Source organism: Macaca fascicularis, chromosome 6 (genome assembly GCF_037993035.2).
Source record: "Macaca fascicularis isolate 582-1 chromosome 6, T2T-MFA8v1.1".
Classification (NCBI taxonomy): domain Eukaryota; kingdom Metazoa; phylum Chordata; class Mammalia; order Primates; family Cercopithecidae; genus Macaca; species Macaca fascicularis.
The window spans coordinates 72,801,430-72,821,682 of record NC_088380.1 but is presented as its reverse complement, the minus strand read 5'-3'; the positions used below and the strand labels follow the sequence as shown (position 1 = coordinate 72,821,682).

At 37.6% G+C, this 20,253-nt stretch overlaps 1 protein-coding gene across 28 annotated transcripts in view; it reads right to left on the bottom strand.

Annotated features, from left to right (window-relative positions):
* The window catches only part of MAST4 (microtubule associated serine/threonine kinase family member 4), a 576,679-nt gene that overhangs the window by 66,068 nt on the left and 490,358 nt on the right, over positions 1 to 20,253 (bottom strand). For 24 of the 28 annotated variants that reach the window (XM_045394763.3, XM_045394770.3, XM_045394765.3 and 21 more), the window contains 5 exons: positions 15,592 to 15,661; positions 10,290 to 10,368; positions 5,390 to 5,547; positions 3,368 to 3,443; positions 1,413 to 1,622 (listed from right to left, as the gene is read on the bottom strand). In XM_045394763.3, the coding sequence (XP_045250698.2) occupies positions 1,413 to 1,622; positions 3,368 to 3,443; positions 5,390 to 5,547; positions 10,290 to 10,368; positions 15,592 to 15,661 (593 nt within the window). The remainder of the gene's footprint in view (positions 1 to 1,412; positions 1,623 to 3,367; positions 3,444 to 5,389; positions 5,548 to 10,289; positions 10,369 to 15,591; positions 15,662 to 20,253) is intronic. The other 4 variants (XM_045394771.3, XM_045394772.3, XM_045394786.3 and 1 more) reach the window with 1 other exon arrangement.

The following is a 20,253-nucleotide window of genomic DNA, read 5'->3' as shown; positions in this document are numbered from 1 at the left end:
GTCAGTGAGTTGAGGGGTATCAGAAGCCATTCACTCAAAAAATATTAAAGTCCTTCTATGTGTCACACACCATCCTAGGTGAACAAAGCAAATAATATCCCTGCCCACAGAGACTTTATATTCTAGTGTAGAGCAGTCAAAGGGCAGCCTGTGGACTGGGACCAGTCCATGACTGTTACCTGTGCGTGATGAGATATCTAAGTACAATTTTAAGCGTAAGCATGTGGCAACTCTTACAGCAATTTTATATTGTAATGTAACTCATTTAGCAATTTTACATTGCCAGGAAACTCAAGTATATGATCATTTTCCTGTAAAATTCATTTTCCTTTAAGTTTACGGGAGAGAACAGGTCCAAGCCAAGTAAGAAATTAACAGAAAAACCCCAAAAACAATGTGTTCACCCCTAAGGATAGTCTGAAAGGGACTGCTTCAGTGGACTGCAGTCAGTTGCAATGTGAGAAATTGGGAAAGAGTATAGAAGGCCTAGATGGCAAAGGGGAGAAAAGCAGCAGCTGCCAGCCAGAGAAGGATCTTATCTGGCCAGCTAAATTCTGCAGGGGCAAGGACAGTTAGAGTTCTCAAAAATTAGGATGCTAATATTTTCCTTCAGTTTTCTGCAATTATTTACATATTCATGTTTTAGAGAAAAGTGTCTATAATTATGTTTACACAGGCATAATTTGTGCCTTGTGAGATACAGAAACACAATATATACAAACACATAGGCTAAATAGGTTTCATTGTAGGCTGTGGCTGGTCAATTTCAGTCAGAAGAGCAATATTATACATGCATTCCATTCCCCCATACAGACTGTCTTCCTGTCCTGGGTGTTATCAGGTGCTAGGCATGCAAGTGTTAGGCCTAGACAGGACCTGTGTTTATCTGTCATTTTGGAAACTGGATATTTTGTTAGAAAAAGAACTGACACTAATGAAAATATAAGTTGCCATTTACTACCCAGCACCACGTGCAGGTTAATTAATAGAACACACAGCCTGGAAGAAGCCAGCAATTTTCCATTTAGCTTTTTCAGATATTAGAACTAGATAGCATCATCAAATAACACACATACGCTCAGGCAATTTATAACTTTATGGTTAAAGGGGGAAGAAATCACTGCTTCAAAATCCTTCACAATCCACTTATCCTAGAGTCATAGATTGTTGGGTACCAAGGTTCCTGTAAAGGTTATTACATTAATTTTCTATTACTATAAATGATGACCAGAATCAATTTATAGCAAGTAGCAATCAGGTGAGTTTCTTTTTTTTTCTTCCTTCTTCTTTGCTTCTCTGGAATGTGAACTCCATTTCATGGTTATAACTTGTAAGCAAAAAAAAAAAAAAAAGAATTTTTTTTCAGGGAAAAGCAAAATGAATCAGAAAACTATACGGTGCATTGTTCTTACCTCCTGTAGCAACTTATCTAATTTGTGCTGTAATTCAAGGAAGTATCGTGAGGTGATGAGGCCCTGGTGGGATTTATCCAAGCAATCTCGAGCCAGTTCAATAATCTGGTGGTGAGTGAAACTAAGCACTCCATCTGCTAGGGGTAGAACGTTGTCAGGAGAGTAGCTGGTGATAATTTCCTTTAGACGTTCTTCCATCTGAGCTGTAGCCTATATAGAGAAGACACACATACACAGATGTAATACGAGGAAACACACATGTAAACAATTCGACCATCACATTTTTTATAGCATTTTCAGAGACCTCCATAAGTCATTAAATGGGATTCTAGAAATCAAATTTAAAAGAAGCCTCGCTAATGATAAAATAATGGTACATACACGTCATCAGACATTTGTCCGAACCCACTGATTGTACAACACAAAGGGTGAATGAACCCTAATGCATGTTGGGGGTGTTCATACATAGCCTTTCCAGGTACATGGGAAATCTTTGTACCTTCTGCTCAATTTTGTTGTGAAGCTAAAACTGTTCTTAAAAAGTTGCTTAAAAAAAGCAGCAGCCTCAGCATGTGAAATAAAGATCTGAGGATACATAAGTGAAATCAATATTTCAGAATGATAATCTCCCTTTTCTGTGTTCTATCAAATGTAAAATGGTCCCTGTAAGCTTCTTCAAGTAACTCAAATTGTATCTGTGAATTGTTATGCTTTCATTTAAGATCTTGGGCTCTTTCAGATGGATTGTCCAAAATATCAAATATTTCTTTATGTTTTTGTACTTAAACATCAGGATGTTGCTAGAGTTCCATGACCTAAGCTAAAAATGTATCTTTTTTGGCTAGGTTTTAATGTGCCAGGAGCACACATCTTATATCATCTTCTTTTCCCAAAAAGCTACATCCTATGCAAAAGTCCAGGGGACTCTCTTGGTAAAATAAACCTAAAATTTCCTTTCCAACTTTCATTTCATTCTCTCTGGTCACCCACTGCCTAATCCATATTCCTTACTTACATTAATTATATATGCAGGGAGACTCCCTCTCCTTCCTCTCTCCTCCTCCCCTCTAATATCCTAACCTGCATTAACTAGGTAACAGTCAGTATCTGTTTCCCTGGTGAGCAAGTGACATGTGATAAATAGCTAAAACAGCTTTAATCAATGACATCAATGCTGGGTTAGTTGCAAATAATAAGTACTCTACTCTTGATTTATGAAACCAAAGATTTTCATTTGTTCTCCAGCTTAGGGCAACACAGGCTGTGGGGGCGGATCAGGAAAAACATGGAGAGTGGCCTTTTCTCAAATGTGCAGAAATGCTTTGGCGGGAAAGATGTGGAAACAAGGTGAGTTAATGGGACCATCTGAGAGCAGGTCCTTGCAGCCAAGGGCTTGGCAGCAACTCTTCACAGTTGCTCTCTCAATTCATGTTCTTTTACCAGTCTAACTGGAGAACACGACAACTGTGCCTTCTCTTCTAAATTAATAGGGTTAGAAATACAATGTCTAAAGAGATGGGAAATCACAGAAAAGTAATGTGGAAAAAAAAACCTCTCATGACACACCAATCTACAGGCTTCTAATGGAGAAAAACAGTCTCTAGTTAACAATATGGTGTAGGACCAGAACATGGGTACAAAGTGCACAGTCTAGAGGCCTTTCAAAGTAGACCCTCCCTATGGCACCTCACCAGGCCTGCCCCATGTGTGGTGCACAAGTGGCAGGTTCACTTTAGAGCCAGCTCAGCATACAGAGAGCACAGTTAGTTCTCAGCAGTTGTTAGCTTAACATTTTTTTTAAAGTTATTTTCTCTTTCTAAGAAGACTATGGAGCTGTTTTATGCAAATCATTACTAGATTGGACCCTTACTTCCCATAACAAAACCACCTTACAGACTCTAAACCTATGCTGCCTGTTCGTTTAGATGCTAGGCATCTTCAATTCAATTCATTACCTTTGGGAACCTTTCTTTGTAGACATGGTTCATCATAATTATTTCATGGTCACAGCAGGCGGGAGAACGTCCAGGGCTGCAAGCAAAGCAAATTACCCTTTTAAACTTGCCACAGCATGAAATGAAAATAAGCTTTTTATTTATAAACAGTCAGCTGCATCAAAAGTACTATGCAACCTTTGTAAGAAAAGTATATTAGATAATAAAGTACAAAATCAGTCATTAGTACACATGCACACATACATTCCCACAAACACAGAAACACTCTGAATAGGACTGAAAAAGAAAGCTCAAGAAGTGGAATGCCACAAAATCATCATAGTTACAATACAATACTAGTTCAGAAAGTGTTTGTAAATTGAAATTATATTCTGCACGTAGTGTGAGCTTGCATAAGATCTGGAAAACAATTAACAAACTGCAAAATAAAACAAAATAGGGTAGCTACAAACAGCAACATCTAGGACACGTTTAACAGTGTAATTTCACACTTTTATCATACACCTGCGGTCTGCCACACATCACTGAAAAGGTCTGAGTCTTCCATGGCACAGGTGTCATAATTGAAATTCATTTTCTAGCCTAGCAAATATTTATCTGGGATGCTGAGGTAGGCATTATGTATAATATGAAACAGAGGCATACAACTGTTGTGCATTCTTCTTTACTCTTTCAATAGTAGGTTCATCTTCCTTCCTAGTGGTATATAGTTGTGCAACTTCAGTGTGTTTATATTCCTAAAGGGATACAGCTTATACTACGCATCTTAGGAATTCCTTTAATAAAACAAAAAATGGCACCCATGTGGTAAAACATGGTGCCTGTAGATGAAATAGTAAAACCAGTTGTTAATTCCATATCTCAGAATAATCTAACATGTCTCACAATTATCCAGTGTGGCTATATTTACTATTAGCTTATGAGTCTAAGTGAAGACAAAAAGTACAAAGGCAAATTGCTTCTCATTAAACTTTGATATTCAACTGACCACCTAATAAACAAGCTATTTTTTAATATAATAAAACCTTCAGATATCAAAGTTCACTAATTCTATAGCATCAAGATCTCATGCTGCAGTGGACAAGGTGATGCCCTGTCCTGATCCCTCCTTCAAAGAAGGACCTGTTGCCCGGCTGCTGGGAGTGCTGTCCACAGAAACCTTCAGCTGTCAGTCCCTGCAGGGATGGCATCAGCTGCAAGAAGTCATCTCGCCTGAGGCTGAGTCTTTCCCAGGGTGCCACATCCAGTGAGGGACACAATGACTGAGGAAGGGATATAAACGAAGGCACAATTGGGCCAAGGGAGCAACTCTGCTGAGTCCTGTCATTCCCGAGCTCTCTGTGGAGTTGGCTAAAGCTGCTGGACTTCTCCCTCTGCCCAATCCTGCCTCCCCCTTCCCTCCCACAGGTGCTAATTTCAAAAGCACTCCCGGAGAAACATCCTGAACAAGAAGCTCTGTTTTAGATTCTGCTTCCTGAAGAAACAAACTCACAGTAAAACTGGCCCTATTCAGTGTCAAGTGGACTACATTTGGCATCCACAAACTTCAGGTGACACAAACTCCTAAAAATGTGCTCACAGTCTTAGAGAAAGTAAGACTTATGACAGGAAGAAAGAATAAAAGGATATTTTGTAATATGAAATCTGGAATTTAAAAAAATCCTCCTATTCTTGTTGTCGTTCTATTTCCACCAAGCTGTTACCTCTTAACATAACAACATTAACTGCTTTTGCACTGCCTTGAAATTTCCAGTGGCTAGACGTTTTCATAGGTAGTCCTGAGACCATCATGATTACTACTACTGCTGCAATCAGCAAATTGTGAGAACTGAAAAGGAAAATTATAAGATGCCTTTCAGTGGTCATTAACAATATTATGTGTACATGGAAACATTACGCTATATTTGTAATAGTTTGCAAGTCAGTTCACACACATATGAACTAAAGGACTAAAGTCTTCACTGAAAATGTTTGAAAATAGAGAATCCAATTAAGTAATGGTTTTCAGCCAGGCCCACATACCTCAGACTTCGGGAACGGGGGCGCATCGGCGTGTTCCTGCATCTGTTCTCAGTGGCGATGCTTTCCGTGGTACAGAAATGTTTCGACAAGAAGTGTAACTCGTCCGGTGTTGGTTGGTATGGTAACTGATGCAACTTCTCCTGGGAGGAACAGGATGACTGAAACAAACCAAAGTGAGGTCACATAACTATCTCAGAAAGAAACTCTTCAAAAGAATAGGAGAGATCGATGAGTTAAACTTGGGTAATACTACCATTTTTATTGTTTCTTTTTCAGGTTAAAGTTGTAAGAACTACTTCCTAAATGTATAACTTGATGTTCTCTCTCAGAGTTCAAAATGCTTTCCCTATTTTGCCTCATTTGTTTATAATTTCCCAAAAGGTAGTTTTCTCTCTGGAGAAAATCCAGGCTGTGAAAATGGATCGGAACCAGTCAAAGCCAAAGTAAGAAAGCAACCACTGGAGTGACATTAGGGAGCACTGTATCGCAGATTAGCTTTCAGTTGAACATGGCACCCCCGAGTTTACTGCTGCTCAAAATCAAATACTGACTTTTAGGTAAATAACATAAAATAAATGATATGATATGAGATGGTCAATAAGGCAACGAAACCTCTCTTTATAATGCATCAGAGTGTGCCATGAGTAAAATAGGGGAAGGATTAAAGAAGATACTTTTCTCAATAAAGCCACTGTTTTAAAATATGGAATTGAATTTTCTTTATTCTTTTTTCTTGGAGAAAGTGAAGGGTTGAGACTATAACTTAAAATAAAAAAAAAAACTTTCAAGTCGTGTTGAGTTTTTTGTTACATGCCTGTAGATTTGCTTTTTAGAAATCGTCATTCAACATTTGGAACAAGGAAAGACAGGAAAGGTGAACAGCTAAATAACCCTGCTTTTAATCAATCTGAAACATTTAACTAAAAAGCAAAGAAACTATTGTTTTCATTTTTAGTTGGAGGTAAACTCCTAAGTAATTCTAATAAAAGAGACTGAGAAATTTTTTAGTAAATGGAACCATAGTTAGAATAAGCACATTTTGAAAGATATTACTTATTTTAAAATGTCAGTTCTTGTAAGCATTTTTTAAAAAATCATTATATTAAGAGTACCCTTCATAAATACTAAAACACTGTAATGTAGCAAAACTAGAAATTAACGCCTAAAGCCTAAAAATTATTCCTATAACTTGAAATTATAAAACATCTTAGTACATATTGAGACAAAGAGGAATTTTTATAATGTAATGAGATTATTTTACAAGCAATAAAAAAATGAGAACACTACTAGAAAGACTTATGAGATAAATCAAAGTTCTATTCAGTAAGTACAGTCATGGCCTTAAACACTTTTCACTAAGAAAAAAGAAATAAAACACATGAACTAAATCCAGTCAAGAAATCAAGAAAAAAAAAATAAAATCAATGCAAGCAGGAGATAAGCAGTGGTGATCAGAGGAAAGATAAGGAAATTAGCAAACAGAAAAACAGAATTAAGAATCTATAGATACTTCTCAAAGGTAAATCAATGTCCACAATCCTGTATCCAAGATTTCAAAACCCACAAACTCAGAAGTTTGTTCCTAAGTTTACAGTAATCTCTTTTGGTGGCAAAGCACCAACTGAACTGATGTGAAGCTGTTTAAAATATTTATTTAATCTACTTAGTGTGAATGTTGATTCAAGCTGCTGCAGAAATATTAATATATTTGATTATGAGCGGCTGGCCCCACTGTTGCTGGTCTGTTATGTACAGAACAGGGATGTTACCTTTCTCAAAGTGAAAATTCCAAAACACACCAGGCTCAAGATATTATGCAACTGCACTTACACAGGAACAGTATCTATTGACTTCAGAGAAGGGTCCAAAGAATGAAGAAGTACAAAAAAAATTATGCTGCTAGTTCTTAAGGCAATTAGAGTTCCAAAACCATGTTCTGAGTCATGATATCATTCAATAAGCATTTAGTCTCTGCAGGTAACCATTTTGCAAAGGATAGTATTCATATGCACATACAAGTTTCTACTTTTTATTAAATCGTATCATTTTATAGACATACCTCATATTTTTATTAGTACTTATATTCTTATTTCTGTACTTTCACTCAGCAGAAAATAATTTATCTGGTAAGAAACATACGGGAGAATGTCTTCTGACTGCTACAATTCTATAGTACTTATTTCAAAATTAAGAATTATCTGAATATCATATTGGAAAAGCTCCACAAATTAATTTTAACTGCAAACTGTGATGTTAGAAGAAATTGCAACACTGAATATTCTCTGGGAGGACTGATTTACTTCATCTGGCTAAATCTTTCCAATTTCAGAATATAGCATTTTTAACATTTAGCAATTTTGCAGTTTCCATAATAACCAAAGGATATAGATATTATAATGTTTACATTTCAGTCTGGCATTCAGACAACAGCTGAAATTATCTGTAAAGTTTAAACTATATTTTCAAAGTGCTTGAAATTTTATTTGTATATATTCTACATCTGATTTTTTAAATAGTTAAAGTACATTTCTGATTGGCTAAATGACTAACAGTTAACCCAGGGAAATGAGAATCTAAGAGTGATTCAGATTAGCTTTAGAAAAGAAAAACTTGCAACTACTAAGAAGTTTTACACACTTTCTGCCCTAATATTTAAAGAGTAGGACCACAAAGAAACTGAGAAAAATAGAGAAGTAGCTTTTCTAGTTTTCACTCATCACTTTTATCAATAACCAATAAAGAGAAAAAATAATTGAACTTTCACACTACAGCACCTGCAGTTCATAATCTAAATAGTCCCTTCTGTCTGTTGGCAAAACGAATAATTCTGGAAGCTCAAATTTCATTTGGGAGGAAAAAATAGGAATATTGAGCCCAATAATTATATGATACTAATGTCTTCAATAAAATAAACACTTCAGAGAAGAGCTGTTAGAAACACAAAGTATGTGTGTAGACTAAAAACGGTCTTGGGGGTGTCTTCCGTAGGCACATACAGAATTTAGAGACAGCAACGATTCCATTTTGACTGATGACCAGGTCAGCTTTATTAATTACAAGGTTTATCTGAAGAAATGCCATGTAAATTCCTTTTAAAGAGCCAAGAGACTGGGTTCTAAAACTGCTCACCATATTCTTATTGAGAAAACATTGGAACAGTAAACAGTCCCTCAGTTAAACAGTCTCTCTGTGCCTCAGATTTCTGGCCCATACAATGAAAAAAACAACAGCAATTGCCTGATAGGGGATGTTGCTAAGATTAAATGAGCCAATGCATTTTAAGAATTTAGACCAGGGCCTGGCATATAACAAGTATTTATAAAACAAAATTATTTTAAAAATTATTTCTACCAAACAGGGTCCGATTTTATGTAGCTCACCTTTTATTATGGATTCACTTTTAAAAATGAATGACTTACTAAAGATGGAAAGAATACAAATCCTGAACTCTGCCCTATTTTTCTTGCAAAAGAGAGATTTCTATGTCCAAGTTATAATAAAACTTGACTGAAGGCAATGCAAGGTGATAGAGTTGAAATTAAAAAAAAAAAAAATTGGAGTTAAAAGACACGTCTAAAATACTGGCCAATAACCACTGATAGTGACTGCCATAAGAATCAAGGATGACTTCACTTTTTACTGACAATTTTATTCATTCATGCTATTCAGGATTTTTAAGCATCCTTTACTGATGCTGATGTGCCTCTGAAATCACTCAAGGTTGTTAGCATGTTTCTAAAAATATGATCTAATGGACAATAGACTCATATATCACAACAAAGTGGAATAATGGATAGAAAAATAAATTACCTTTGCTCAATGAAATATCAAAAAGAGATGGTAAAAATAACGCAACAGTTTTTAACAATTTGGTTTTAAAGGGACACCAGAAAATCTACACTATATTATTATACTTGGAATTCTGGAAATACATCAGTATAAGGCAGAGGTGATACCAGTTAGAATTTATCTATTTAACTGTAGTTTCTTGTCATTCAAGTGTTATTAAGTGGCTAAATCTATGTGCTTAATGGAGTGCTGGGGGCTCTAAAAAATACAATAGATGGATATCCCTAAACAATAAACCAGAGATTTTGACAAAATGAGGCTCTAGGTCCACATTCCTCGCTGGTACAAATAGAGCTAGATCACTCCATATATTGAACACCTGCAACCTACTAGGCCTTTCTAAATGACCACCTTGTTTCTACAGCCCTGCAGATACAGTTATCCCACATGATTACTAATGTAAACTAAAAAAACATAGATCTAACCTACAGTTTCCAGTAATGGCTAGGTCTCTTGCTGAAATGTTAAGTTTGGGGCAAGAGTATCCATTTTCCTCTATCCTATTTTCATAATTCCACCATATCTCTATTTATCTTAACCTTCTTCCAAGTTGTTTTAATTTCTTCTTAAAACAAAGTTCTTACCTAGAAGGCATAAATTAAGACTTGCCTTTTCTTTCTTTGAAAGAGAGAAAAAAACAAAACAAAACAAACCTCTATCTAAGCCACATAGGAAGAAAGACCCAGTCTGTGAAAGTTCAATGGCATTTTTAGCACTAATGTCACTGGCATGGAACCAAAGCAATAAAACTAGATTGTGTTTTTTCCCCCCAAACTACACCAAACGTTATTAAAATGAAAGCTTCCAGTCTCCTCCAAACGTGTGATCCTGGAACTTACTCAATTTATGCACTACAGTTTAAAAGACTGCAGTGAAAGTATGTCCTTTTTATGTCTGTCAGGCCATCATTTGATGCGTCGCTTACTCAGAGTGGCAGACATGCAGAATTTATCTTCTCCTCCCTACCAGGAAACACCCAGAGAAAACACTGCCTGTGTAATAGCTCTGTTGTTGTGAGGAAGAGAAAAAAAAAAAAAAGTCAGGCACTTACAGAGACCGTAGAGCTGGGTGTGTTTGTCCCATAGCCAGAGGATGGGAGAGAAGCCAACGACCAGCGGCGTCCATCAGTCCTATTGAGAAAATGAGTTTAGCTTAGGCCAACGTTGGCATACTGTCACATGGGAACTCCAGGGAAACTAAGTATTTTTAGTCAAACAAATGACACAAACATAGTCTGTGAGGATGTGGAAATGCTCAGCAAGGGTAAGGGTAAACAAACATTATACAGTAGGTTGACTTTTATTTAAACTGAATCAATACAACCAAACAAGTAGAAAGTGAATGGGTTGATCCATATTATTGATGTCTCACTAATATACTCTGACAAAATGAATACCAGGGATAATTACAATGGTCAGACTCAGCAGATTCAAATGAATAAGAACAGAAAGGGAGGAGGAAAACACTCGCATCTGGAAACTGATAACCAGAGCAAATGATCTTTGGAAGGGGCTGATTTCCAGCATGGCACAAGAGCCTGTGGGGACTTTCTTTGCATCTGAAACACTTTCTGCTTATGATTTTCAAGGGAACAGTTTTACTCATCATGCTTAGGGAAGAAGGGATCATTGGGCTCATGGCTGGCTCAGGCCTGAAGTGTCAAATAACTTTAGCATTAAGTAAGTAACTGACCTTATGCTTAGAATCTCTTAAGAGTTACTGCCTTCGGACATGACCTGGCTTGTTACAGCAAAGCCTCCTGCCGAGTCTGAGCATGCAGCCCAGCTCTGGCTGGTTAACAGTCGGGGCAGAAAGAAACCTTCTCCATCAGTGATAGAACTTAATGCAAAGACTAAGTTGTTTGCCTCAGTCTTAGAGGCAAAGCTGGGAGGAGCCATGAAGAGGGTGGTTTTTATCTTCAAGTGATGACAGAATGGGTGGTTTCTCAGTTGGAGTTTGGCTGTGAATAAGGGTCATTACAAGGGTCTCAGATGAGTGAATGCAGCAGTAGAAACAATACTGCTGCAAAGGGAAGGGGATACCAGAAAGCAAATTTTCTGAAATCTCTGGCATTCCAGGCTATTACTTTAAATGCAATTTTGAATAAGATTGTGCCTTAAAAGCCACAGAACATTTTGAATGTTCTATGCAAATCTGCCAAGGGGCAAAAAAGGAAACACACACTTTAAAAACAGCAACACTGCATTCTTAGATCAATAAGACTGCAGTGTCATATATGGACATTTCGTAATTTGTGTTATTACGTTTGTAATTATGTTAACTTGCCAAGTGACAAGAGTGGACAAAATTTACCAGAGACACATTCACAATAAGTTGAAGTTAGGGAATTCAACAGCATCAGGCTTGAATTTGAGAAATGTCACCGTTAGATGTTAATGTAAAAAACTGACATTTTAGCCTAAATTTATATTCATGGGAAAATAAAATTATAGGCTGCCATGGATATAACCTCCAATAGATGCAAACGGTCCACAAAGACAAATGGAAAAAGTCAAGTGGACAAATCACAGAACTACCACAATGTTAAGATTTTAGTATAATTTACCTGTCATTTCTGTACCATGATTGGAGTACAATTGAATCAAGTATGTTAAAAAAAAAAAAAGAAGCAAAATAAGATGTATGTAAATATACCAGATAAAATAAATTGAGATAAGTTATATGTTCTTTTGAAATACTTTTAATCAACTGAAAATGTTAATGATTTAAGAAGAAAGTAATTATATAACATGTTTATAAAGATACTTGATTGCTAAGTGGACACTTATTAAAGAGTTAAGAATCCATACCTGCACTATATATTTTAAGCACCTCCAATTTGATAAAGTAAGAAAAGGATATGATTTTAAAAGAATTATTTAGTCCATTTAATAGCAATTATCAGAAACTAGTCTCTGGAAAGAGTGAGGGACACAATTTCCCCCCACTATGATTTTGTTTTGTGATTCATTAACTCTCCTTCCCCTCAGGTATCAATGAACATATTTCAGATGAATGAGCAATTCCAAGAGAAGACATGTTCTTATTAGTTCTGAAGCATAAATTACATTTGCTTGCTCCGGAAAACACACAACTAGAAAGATGTTTAGACATGAATGTGCTCAGTACTCTGTACAGCCACGGACCAGAAATAATTTACAACTCATAAAGTTCCCTAAGTTGTCTGTGTCTATTTACTCAAATGGAGCACAAAGGACCACTGCATTTTCATTACCATGACAACTGAACATCAGAAGTTACTATACATGCTATATACAGTACTTGAGAGAACATGCCCTTTTTTCAAGAAAGCTATCACACAAGTGCAATTTGGATCCTGCTAACAATGTTGTCTTTTCTTTGCAGTAGCTACCATTGAAATGTTATAGGAAGACAAGACTACATTCTTGCCAATGCAACAAGCCTTTTTTGAAAAGAGTCTTTTCCCTTGTGGGTGGGAATCTTGGTGTTACATTACATGAAAAAGTAAGAAGAGAAAAACATCTCATGGGAACACGGGACACAAAAAAGATCAGCAAAAAAATAACAACCTTTATTTCAATACCACTCACAAAAATTTAGATTAATATGGTACACAACAAAGAAAGAATAAACAGTTCCAATATCAACCTGGCTATTCTAACTGTATGAAGAGGAAGCAGATTTATTGTTATAGTTACCTGGAGTGATACACCGAATATTCCAGTTGATGTTGGAAAAAGTTGAACTATGCCAATATAGTTAACTCAAATCTACTCCAGAGTTCTGAAGGTGTAACTGAGAGGTTACAATGATCAGACTCAGCAGATTCAAATGCATAAAAACAGAAACGGAGCAGGAAAAACACTCTCATCTGGAAACTGATAACAAGAGCCAATGATCTTTAGTAGGCCTGACTTTCAGCCCAGTACTCAACAATTGTCTGATGACCTGAACTCAGCAGGGAAGTTTGTAGTAGTAATTGGCTTATAGAAATACACTTGGAGATTCAACCTAGTGCATAATAACTAGGCAACTAGGAGAGACCCACAGCATTTCTTGGAAGGCTCTATGTTTCCTACAAAAGTGAAAGCAATCTGCAATACATAAACTTCCACAACTTCTGGGAATGGCAGGAGAGTATTTTTACCTCCATTTTACCACCAGGGAAAAAAGGATTAAGTAGGTCCACAATCAGGCGGATTGTAAATTAATACCACAATTAGCAATGTGAAAATGTTTCCTTGCTGCAGACAACATCTATACTATGGTTCTCACTTTCATCTTTTATTTTACTTAGTAGTAAAAAATTAATTTGATTATTTCACTCTCAAATCTGCATTTGAAAATATAGAAAGCAAGTCTGTGCCATCATACTTTGTACTCTATACTTGGACTATTTTGTTACAGGGGATGGCTACTAGGGAAGTATTACCACATAAGGTAAGAAAGATCAGAAAAGATTAATAAGCCAGACTTTTATCCCTTTACCCAAGACTACTTTTAAAAACGAGCAATATTTCCTCAATTGGACTAAATTTTACAAAACAAAAAAATGTGGGAGTCTCAAAATGACATGACTTCTTAAAGGCTCAGCAATGTGCACCAAATGGAAGGTAACAGAGACCTAGGAGTGGAATCTCCACGTTGCCTGAGGAGAAATCAACTCTAAAATGGAGAGAAATATCCCAGATGTTACATAAAAATACACCAATTGGAGTTTTCATGACACAGGGTTCTGTTTACTTGAATAACAGTTTAAAATGATGATCACTCATGTCTTAATCTAAATTAATACTTTTTGAAGAGTGTGGAGGGAGTTCCATTCGGAAATTCATGCAAATGAACTAGAGGTCCCCTGTGATAATCTCCTGTCACGGTTTATGGTTTATTCGTCAAAAATTAACATGCCTGGGGGGTTTATGTATTTTTTTAATAGCATGGAAACCAGATTCACGTGTCCTTCAGTCACCTATTTATTAGATTCTCTTCATTTGTATAAATCTGCCAGGATTAAGATACTGTGATTTCTGTCATGTTTAAATGCACTCCATGAGATTTCCATTTTTCTTATTACTTATAATAAATGCATTCTCCCCTTTATAGAGATAGGTTTTAAAGACTATAGTAAACACTTACTTATTAATTTTTATAGGATTTTTTTCCACTTGGAATAGTAGCACTATTATGAATTAATATTCATTGGGCAAACAGGCTTTCTGGGACCAGTACATTTTCTTACAGTACTTAAGAAGCTAAAAAAAGAGAAGTTGGAGCTGGGGGTAAAAACAGCGTATGGGTCTCCATAAGTTCCCTGGAGATGATGTTTTTATCACTCTTTATTGTCCCCATGGTGAGATATATAAAGGCATTTAACACATGATGGGAAACAACTTAACTATGAAAGAACAAACATTTTCACAGCAGATTTATAATGAAATCTTAATTACACAGAATTCTGAAAATGCGGCAACTATTTTTTTTAGACTTAGTAATGTAAAATGCATGACATGCTGACAAACGGTCGTGAGGGCGCTCCAAGTTTTGCTGGTTACTCATGTGTGTAAGAACAAGTATTTTTTTTTAACCTACCTATGTGTCTTTATTAAGTGCTACCTTAATCCACTTCAGGATATAGTTAGGTCTCTGAGGAAAACTGAGCAAATATCTAGGACATTCAGATCATAAACCGAGTTTCTCCTGAATATTCAGAAACTTGGCTGAAGGTGCCATTTTGTTTTCTTGGTGTTTTTCCTGGGCAGAAGAGGACAAGCTATGCACGTGAGAGGGATGAAGGAGCCCAGGAAGGTGAAGGACTGCATCTGACAGGGCGAGGCAGATGAATTCCACATGCAGAACACAGAAGACATGACTGTGCACACTCCTCTGACTTGGCTACGTCAGAGTAGAAAATCCACAATGAACATGGTGTGACATGACATTGTGCGCCTGCTATCCTCTGAACAACGAAAACACTTCCTCTTGACTCAGTGGTCCAGTTATAAGACATCTATCTTTGACGTCTGGTGCCCAATTGCAAACATGATAGGAAGAGAAAGGAGAAAACATCCTATAGCCCATGCATGGCTTTTTCTCACTGGGATCACTAAATTGCTGGCTTGAAACTGCTAAAGCAGGTGTGTTAAAACAAAGCTTTGTGGCAGCCTAAGCTCCTCTGGCCAGTGGGGCTTTGGAGAAGGCCTTACAGAATAATGAGCAGGACCTCGCAGGGCACGGAGCAGGGGAGGGGGAGAAGCGGGGACGGGAAGACGCGGGGAGGGGGAGAAGTGGGCAGGGGGAAAAGTGGGGAGTGGGAGAGGAAAATGGGATTCTCTCTATAAGACTTTATGCCTCCACTCACATAAAGTCCTTACCTCCGTGCAAATGAAAAATGGGCTGAGGCACTGGGGGAGAAATTTCTTGGACTATCTTGAGGGCTATTTCCTAGAGAGAGAGAGAAAAGAGAAAATTTTACTACACGATTTTGTTTTTGTATCATTTCCACCTCAAGAATCCTCTCCTTAGAAATAAGTTTATTTACATTTCTGTAGAACGTCCTTTCCTCCAATAATGCTTTAGTTTTACCTGGACCAGGGATGGTGGGGTGGGCCGGGGGAGGAGATGGGGATGGGGGAGCATGAGTTCCAGCACAGCTTTCTTAAGTGTGCGAGACACATGAATAAACACATTCCCTGCATGGATATAACAATACAAATATTTCAATCTGATAGAGTAATGAATATATACAAGTCTTGGTTGTGACCCTCCAGATGCGAACATTTCAATGAGCAGGATGCAAGGGTAAGCATATGCTTCAATTGGAGGTGTTTTCCATTTTAGCAGGCAGCCTTAGTACTTTTTGTTTACAGTAGACTGAATGAGTCTGAGTTCCTGAAGATGAATCCTCATATTCTGAAGCACATATTTTAAAGGTGGATGTGTCAGAACTGGTTGTAAAACACTGGGAAGACCACAGCAGTTTGGACCTATTTCTCAATGACCCAGATCTAGCTCAGCATTGCCAAGTGGCTCAGCAGGATTACCCCTTGTCAATATTTTCCTCAACAATCCCTCTGCTCCTAAGCAGCTGGACTGTGACTGACCAGGCAGCCTCAAAAAGCCACAGCCACACAAAGGCTGGCAGAGCTCATCTTCCCCAGGCCTTCAGGGGTGGTGTGGAGCAGTGATTGCTCGTTGGAAGGAGGGCAGCTCCTCTGGGGCTTGTTACTTTCTCCATTAGCCCACTCAACCTGCTGCTGATCATTGAGAAAGCTTGGCCAGCAGCTGGCGAGGGCAAGTTCAGGACGCTCCAGACCACTCTGCTTCCCTCTGCATGTTTAATTAGATTGGCAGAATTGTCTGAGGACCACATGGAACTGTAGCTGGTTTAAATAAGTGGGCAAGGAAAGGCTGCAAAGCAATCCTGTACCTTCTAGAAAAAAGAAAAAGGAAAAATAAATCAGGAAGCTACGTTTAATCCCTAACAGCAAGTCAATTGCCACATTACTGGTTTCTTAATGAAAGTGACTACTGTAATTGGGTGTAAGGAATACAAGATTTTACGTCAAAGTCAGTACCTGGCTGTAAAGGTAAACAATTTATTACCAGTGTGCAGAAAGAATAGACTAACACATTAAGGAGGATACATTTAGTGTTACCTTGAGGACGTTTGGACTGACTATATCTCCACTGAAATTCTTCAATTAACTTAAGGTTGCAAATTTTATAGTGATGTCTTCAACAAATGCCATTAACTTTATGACAGACAGCACAATCACAGCCATTTAACTGGGAAGCACTGAGAAGCCCATTTCTTTATGGATAGAGAATCATGAAGCATTTTTCCCCCTGCTGCAATGAAATTTATCATGGCTTTGCATCTGTTATTCCTTGGGCCTCTGGAGAAATGAATTCTGCTTTTGCCATCCAGTAATCCAGGATTCATTTTGTCCATTTATCTACACAGCTAAATTAAGTTCTTTCAACTTCTCTCAACAGCCTTCATCCCCTCTCCTGACACCCCTAATTTAGCTTGTATATTTATCTTCATATTCCTTTAAAAATCTCAAATTTCAAGATGGCTAAAAATTTTGTTTCCTAAAGGAAATAATCTAATGCCAGAAATATTCACATAAATTTTGTTTTTCATTTGGGAAAAGTGTTCAATTTGCTCACACACCATATAGAGCAAACTATCAGTAAATAATTAGGCGTAACACAACAACTGATTATCTGAAGCCAAGACATTCTAAGAACAATCCCTGCTACACCTATTCACTTAAAATGAAATCATAAGGCTAATGAAACCTGGCACCAAATTCTTAGCCCTGTGTGCTTTGTAAAGAAAACACTATATCTGGAGATTCTAATGTGATCAACTAGAACAATAGAGAGCTTATTAATATATATTTTTTAATCTGAAGAAGGAAGAAACAAGGAATTGACTTAAAACCCTTTTCACTTTTCGGGATATTAGTGAATGGTTCCCATGCTGACCCATCATCTTCAGGATGAACAGGCAGAGACATAGATAAAGAGGTGAATTTAACTCTGCTCTTAAAAAACAAAAAAAAACAAAAAAACAAGGCTGCCATTAACCATTTCGCATATTCAGATTTTGCCCTCGCATCTTAGGCTGCGTTTCTAGGTCCATCGCTTGAACATTTTCCTCATTTTCTTCTCATCTACTACACTGCTGTAAAATCTAACTTAAATTCCCACATCTTCAACTTCAAGACTATAGAGGTGTTGGTTCTAGCTTACTAATCACAGATGTTTCTGTTTCATATCAGGCCAAAAAGCTAAATTAAAATGCAAATATATATACATACCTATCTTTATACACACACACACACATATATACACACACAAACACACACATATACATACACACATGAATTATCATTAAGGCTCTTAACTGTCAGAGGATATTAGAGAAAATGAGTGAGAACGATGTGGGCTAGAGAAACTGATAATTCCTTAAGGACAAGGGACTCTAGCTCAATTTGAGGGCAGTTTAGTAGGTTTTAGGTAAGAGGAGAAACAGAAGGCGACTTCAGGAAGGAGTCAGAAACAACTCAAACACAGTAGGGCAAAGCAATCAAGACAGTTTCTCCGGCTGAAGGGAATTGGGACTGGAAAAGCCAGTGAGCTGTTTATTGGTGCTGATTAGTTAGAGGCTTTAAGAAATACTTGGAGGCAAGAGAGAGATGCCAGAGATTCTAAGCTGGCCTGAGAGTACTTGGTGTGGGTGGCCAAGGGAGTAGCAGAGGAGGAGGGACCTAGACTAGCACATGGAAGGCCAATAGAAAGGATATTCTGGTGCGCAAACCAAGCATAGTCATTAGCGGATTAGAAACAAGTGAAAAAGGATACAGGCTAAAAAAGTGACTGATGTTTCCAATGTGGGTAGATTGGGAAAATGACTGATCCCCTAATAGGAAATTTGGGGAGAGACAATGGAGTGGTGGTGGTAACAGAAGAAAAGGGTAAATGAGCATTCTATAGATTTCTGTGTTACGTATTACAGAAATTCCTCCATTTGCCTTAGGGAGGAATTATAAGACTAGCAGATTTGGCAGGTAGAAGTCAATCTTTGAAGTCTTTGTTCTTATTTGAAATAAAAATTAATTCCTACTCAGTCTCTGAAGACTTAGCAATACTATTTTGTTATGCAGTGATCAAAATACTGCTAATTTAGAACAGGCCAAATTATAAAGCACATACTATACATTCCAAACTCAGCAATGAGGACTTGGCTGCTGTGCATATGCACAGTGCTTTCCCAGGATGAGAGCAAGAAGGAGTGAAACCTGAGTCCTATACATGACCTTCACTCCTCATAGCACTGCTCTCTGAATTCATCCACCCATCTGCAAAGCAATACCTGAGAGACTCCCAAATGAAAACTGGTGCCAGTTAATTCTCTGCCCATATGTGCAGCACTTGCTTATAACTAAAATCCTGCTGCTCCCAGGGATTTGCTGGCTCTTGGATGTTTGAGGGCTAGGATACTTTATAGACTGCTGGCATCGCTGCTGCTGTTTCTGACCTGGTAAAGTAAACCTTAGTAGTGGTCAGGCATTAGGTAGGTAATTAACTCCATGATCCCCATGGGGAACTAGCATGGCTAATACATAAGCAGTGTAGGAAAAACATACTTTACCTAACGGCACTACACAGGGTGCCTCATTTTAGTGGCAGCTATTGTTAAGAACGTGATTTCCAGATTAATTAAATTGTTTGATTGCTTTGTAATTAGACTGGAGAAGTCCTGTGTCTTCGCTACGAGAAGCAAGCTGCAAATCTTTTTAAAAGGCATATGCTATGCCCTCTATAGATTATTAACGTGCTTTTAATAGCTGTCTGTTTGCGAAATGATAGTTTCTGATGACTTGAATTTCTATCAGGACTGAGGGAATCCAAGAATGAATGATAATTGCCATTTAAACTCCTGGTGGATCAAAGAGTAAGCCCCCATTTGAATCCCTGTTGCCATTACTTGATGATCCCCTTAAATGAGTTGTGACATTTGCACCATAACAATCAGTGCTGTGTTTCTTATTGCTGTGTTGGAGATTCCTGGCAAATGGACACTGCTTAAAAATCCTAAAACCAAACTTCACAGAATCAAACCTAGGATCTCCTTGTATGATGAACACCAGCAGATAAAGTGGGCACTGGAACACGATGCAGGAACCTCAACCAGAGTGAACTCTGTAAAATAACAGTTCTGTTCCCCCGAGAACTTTGAGTCCATCTCACCAGACCCAGACAGGTGACTCATGAAAAGAGCTAGGAATCTCCCTTTCATTTAGACACCTGTCTCCAACTGGCTCCTCTCCAGATATCATTGTAGAATATTAATTAAACCTGGGCAGCTGTTTCGATTCTAAGTGGCCAAGAAAAAACCTTGATTGGCCGTCAGTGGAATTCTCTGGGTAAGTTGTCAAGTGTTCATAGGCAGGCCAATGAATAGAAGCAGACTCATATGCTTAAGTTTCAAGTAAAGACAGAATTATACACAATGAATCAAG